General features: G+C 44.4%; 1 protein-coding gene across 1 annotated transcript in view; it reads left to right on the top strand.

The window, feature by feature from the left end:
• The window catches only part of LOC143282816 (glutamate receptor ionotropic, kainate 2-like), a 189,979-nt gene that overhangs the window by 127,129 nt on the left and 57,850 nt on the right, over positions 1–5,000 (top strand). The window contains 1 exon segment of the mRNA XM_076588606.1: positions 356–523. Coding sequence (XP_076444721.1) covers positions 356–523 — 168 coding nt within the window.

Genomic DNA, 5,000 nt, shown 5'->3' with positions numbered 1-5,000 from the left:
AGGAAAAATTGAAAAAAATGGGTGGCGCTGTAGTGTAGCGACGTGCTCTCCCTGGGTAGAGCAGCCCTAATTTCACACATAGAAATATGTTGTGATAAAAAGAAATACAAATACAAAAATACCAATACAAATAATCCATTTTATCATAATTATTGTCTGCTTTTACAAAATCATTGCCCGGGTTAACAATGATCAATTTTATCATAATGTCTGTCTATACAAATACACTGATAATATATAAAACACGTAACACATTACAATACTGATTCTGGTTAATGACGATATTTCCGATTCTGGTTCTGTAATCTCCTGTGTCACGATAATAATCATGTTTCCCCACCCCCTTCCCTATCAGGACCTGGGCCTGGTGGAGTTGGACGACTTCCGGCACGGGGGCCCCAACATCACGGCCTACCGCCTGATCGACCCGGACAACCCCACCGTGGTCAGCATCCGAACCGAGTGGCTGCTGCTGTCCCAGCGAGGGGTCAACTCCCCGCTCATGGAGTATGACGAGATTGAGGTGAGGGAGCTGGGCTGGGTTGGGTTGGGTTGGGTGTTGGTGTTGGAGGGTGTGTGTGTGTGTGTGTGTTCGGGGTGGGGGGAGGGGTATGTGGGTATTGGTATGGGGTATGACGAGTTTGTGGTGAGTGTTTTGGGTTGGGTGGTGGTGTTGGAGGGTGTGTGTGTTGGGGGTGGGTGGGTGGGGGGTTGGTATGGGGCATGACGAGATTCAGGTGAGGGTTTGGGGTTGGGTTGGGATTCGGTGGTGTTGGAGGGTGTGTGTGTTGGGGGTGAGTAGGTGGGATTGGTATGGGGTATGACGATTTTGTGGTGAGGGTTTTGGGTTGGGTTGGGTGGTGGTGTTGGAGGGTGTGTGTGTTGGGGATTGGTATGGGGTATGACGATTTTGTGGTGAGGGTTTTGGGTTGGGTTGGGTGGTGGTGTTGGAGGGTGTGTGTGTTGGGGGTGGGTGGGGGGGATTGGTATGGGGCATGACAAGATTGAGATGAGTGGGTCAGCTGGGTTGGGTTGGGTTGGGTGGTGTTGGAGGGTGTGTGTGTGGGAGGGGCGGAAGGGGATTGGGTGGGTATTGGTATGGAGTATGACGAGATTGAGGTGAATGGGTTTGGTGTGTTTGGTGGGTGGTATGGGAGAGTGGGGTGGGGGGGGGGGTGGCGGAGGCGGGTGGTAGTGGTGGTGGTGGTTAGTGGGTTTGCGTGTGAGGGGTTAGGGGTTGGTATGGAGTGAGTATGAGGAGACTGATCTGAGTGGTTTGGGGGTTGGATGGTGGTGGTGGTGGCGGTGGTGGTTTAAACATACTTTTGTTTCTTCTTTCATTCAAGGACAATGCGATGCAGAAATAAACACTAACACTTTGAGCACAGCAAGCAGAAGCTTAATAGGAAATGTAATCTTGTAGGGGGTAAAAACACAGAATTGGCGGTAAAAAAATAGAGGAAACATTTACAGAGCAGGCATTGGGGTTTGGGGAGAGTGGGCGGAGAGGAGGTGGGTGTATGGGTGTGGGAAGGTTCGTGTGGGTGGGTTGGGTTGGTGGGGAATCGTGGAGTATGACGGGACTGAGGTGAAGAAAAGGGAGGTGGGGGGGGGGATAGAGTGGGAACTGGTGATGAGGTATGCTTTGGGCGAGGGTTGGTGGTGGTGGTGGGTTTGTGTGCGTGTGTGGGTTGTTTGGATTTGAGGGTTGTGAAAATGTGTGTGGGGGGTGGGGGGTGCTGCGTGTGCGTGTGCGTTGTTTTGGGTGGGTGGGGGCTGGGTGTAGGGAGGTGGAAAGTGTTTATGTGAGATCTTATTTCACCTCATTAGGTAATAACACAGTGTTTTCTTAAAAAAAAATCGAGGGGGCACCGCAAGTGAAACATGTCCACGTTACTGACTTTGTCGTGAAATTTTCTTTTTTTTAATTTTTTTTTTTTTTTTATACATGATTATTTTATTCGTCCTGCCTGACTTGTGCTCCATACTTTGGTCTTCATCGTGTGATTTCATGGAGTCTACTTTTCTCTCCCTCCTCTCTCTGTTTCTTCTGGTTTGCACACTCACGATGGGGATTTACAGGGCGGTTCCAATGATACCGACGCCATGATGGTAGGTGTTGAAACGGTACGACGGCACACAAGCCCCCCCCCCCCCCCCCCCCCCCCTTTGAGATCAAACTCTAGCGTATTTCTATTATTTAGAAATTATCATTTCAATCCCATCTTTTGTGTTGTTATTGTTAGTGTTTGTTGTTTGATGTTTTTTGTTGTTGTTGTTGTTGTTTCTTAAGCAACTTTTTAAATGTCATTTTCTTTTCTTTTCGTGAGAGAAGATGTTGTTTAACTGTTTAGGGACAGAAGATGTTGTTTACCTGCGTTTGATGTTTCCCCCTGCGTTCAGTGTCATCGATGTGTTGATTAATTGATTAATCTTCGCAAGACAACGCTGGTAGTGTGAACGATAATCTGAGGTTGGATGGATGGCTGCAACTACACACACAACAAATGGATGTGAACAACGTAACACAAGGAAACGAAAACAGGATATGATTTGATGCATTTCAGAATTCCAGTGAAGCAGACACAGACTCACATATGCACACGCACGCACAGACATATACACACATATACATGCACACATACGTAGGTACGCACACGCGTACTCACTTACGCGCGAGCGCGCGCACACACACACACACACACACACACACACACACACACACACACACACACACACACACACACACACACACACACACACACACACATTGTTCCATTTCGTCATTCGTGAATGTCGATGATAGAGATAGCATCTAGTATACAGATAAACATTTGTAAGCAATAATGAAATTGACTTTCGAATTCGGCATCAAATTAAAACATTTATGTAAATATAATTCAAAGAAATTCGAACGGAAGAACAACATGATAAAAACATACATTCATACATACATACATACATACGTACATACATACATGCATACATGCAGAAAAAATCTGATTGCAAGATGAAACTTCCATGATATTATAATTTCAAAGTTGTTGTGGATCTGTTTTGTTTGCCCATTTCGATTTCACGTGACCAGCATGATGAAATCTTTTGTGTTGTGTTTTACAATATTTCTTTTTTAGATTCCAACTGCCTTTGTATTATGAAACCCTTTGTTCTTTCAACCATTTATATGGATGTGTCTATGTTGTGTGTAATATGTGTGCTATGTGTTGTTTCTTTTTCTTTTACATTTTTACTTTCTTTCTCTCTCTCTCTCTCTCTCTCTCTCTCTCTCTCTCTCTCTCTCTCTCTCTCTCTCTCTCTCTCTCTCTTTCTCCTCTCCCTCTGTCTCTCTGTCTCTGTCTATCTGTCTGTCTGTCTGTCTGTCTCTCTCTCTCTCTGTCTCTGTCTGTCTCTCTCTACTGATGCAGCTAAAACACTTGTGTGTGCTTTTGTTCTCTCAAGAGTGGATGACTGCAATTCTCTTTTGGTCAGCTTTGCTAAATGTGATGTCAGAACAGACCAGCGATTTCAGAATGACATTGTCAAACTCATGTGTAGACTACAGTGTCTAAATGTGACCATGTTTCTCTCCTCTTTCAGTCTCTCCATTGATTGCCTGTTACTGACCGAATAGAGTAGTACAAGCTATCCACTCTGACATTTTCTGCAGTCTGTCAGTCAGTGTGTCTGGACCAGAGTGTCTTTCTTTACTTCTCCACATCTATACTCCGTCTCGCCAGTTCCAATCTTCTTCTGATACTCGACTTCTCGGGATATCCACCTCACGTCAGAGCTAGGACCTACGGTCATAGATCATTTTCTTTTCAATTCCCAAAGACGTGTATGAGACTGTCTGATAACCCTCGACATTCAAACTCGTTGGCCTTTTCAAAGTCTGGCCTCAAAACTCACCTCTTCTCTCGTTGACACAGGTTCATACAAACAGTATGTATACTCCTGTGCGTGTGGTGTGCTTGAACATGTGTCCGTACATATGTATGCGCTCACATGTGCTAGTGTTTGTGAGTGTGTGCATGCGCGCGCGCGTGTGTGTGCATGTGTGTGTACGCGCGCGCATACACATACGCACGTACACTAACACATTTAAGCACACACGCGCGCGCGCACGTTCGGGAAAGGTAATCGGGGATATATTTTGTAGTTTATATCATCTGTCTGTTCTCGTGTTCTTTGTAACACTGTATAGAGTTTTTCGTGGATTTTAGGGTGTGTGTGTGTGTGTGTGTGTGTGTTTTGTGTGTGTGTGTGGTATTTGATATGAGTCAGATAAACTAGTAAGAAAATAATAATAATGTTATCAGATAAGTAAATAAGTATTGGTGGATCGATAGATAAACCAGTCAATCAAGCAGTTAATGACCTCCAGTCCTTAAAGTCAAAACTGAAAACGCACCTTTTCCGCAAGCATATCCGTACTCAGCACATTGGATCGTCCGGAGTCTGTTCGCAACATATATTTTGATACTTATGTAATCTTGTTTTAGTGCAGTTGATATATTTAATGTGTCTGGGCGCGCGCGCGTGCGTGCATGTGTGTGTGTGAGTGTGAATATGCGCTCGCGCGCGTGTTTGTCTGTGTGTGTGCGTGCGTGCGTACGTGTGTGTATGTGTATGTGTTGATGAAGTGTGTGTGATGGAATGTATTTCTGTTTAATCTAAGCATTATTTACTTGATTTTTTTTTTATTGTTTGGTATCTTGTGCTTTTTGATTCATTCTGTGAACGCATTGGATTGAGCTGTTGTAATGTTTTTCATGTTATGTTTGTATCTGGCTCGATCACGTAAGGCGCTTTGAGCAGCATCAGTACTGGATATCGCGCCATAGAAAAGTTATGAATTATTATTATTATTGTTATGAACAGATTTATTGTTCAGATAATAGAGAGAAATCATAAGAATCAAGGTAGGAAAGAAGTAAGGAAGTAAAAAAAAAGAATAAACATTCACATTTCCTGCTCGTGCACTTTCCACTTCCTCTTCC

Source organism: Babylonia areolata, chromosome 6 (assembly GCF_041734735.1).
Source record: "Babylonia areolata isolate BAREFJ2019XMU chromosome 6, ASM4173473v1, whole genome shotgun sequence".
Taxonomy (NCBI): Eukaryota; Metazoa; Mollusca; class Gastropoda; order Neogastropoda; family Buccinidae; genus Babylonia; species Babylonia areolata.
This window is presented reverse-complemented; position numbering and strand designations above follow the sequence as displayed.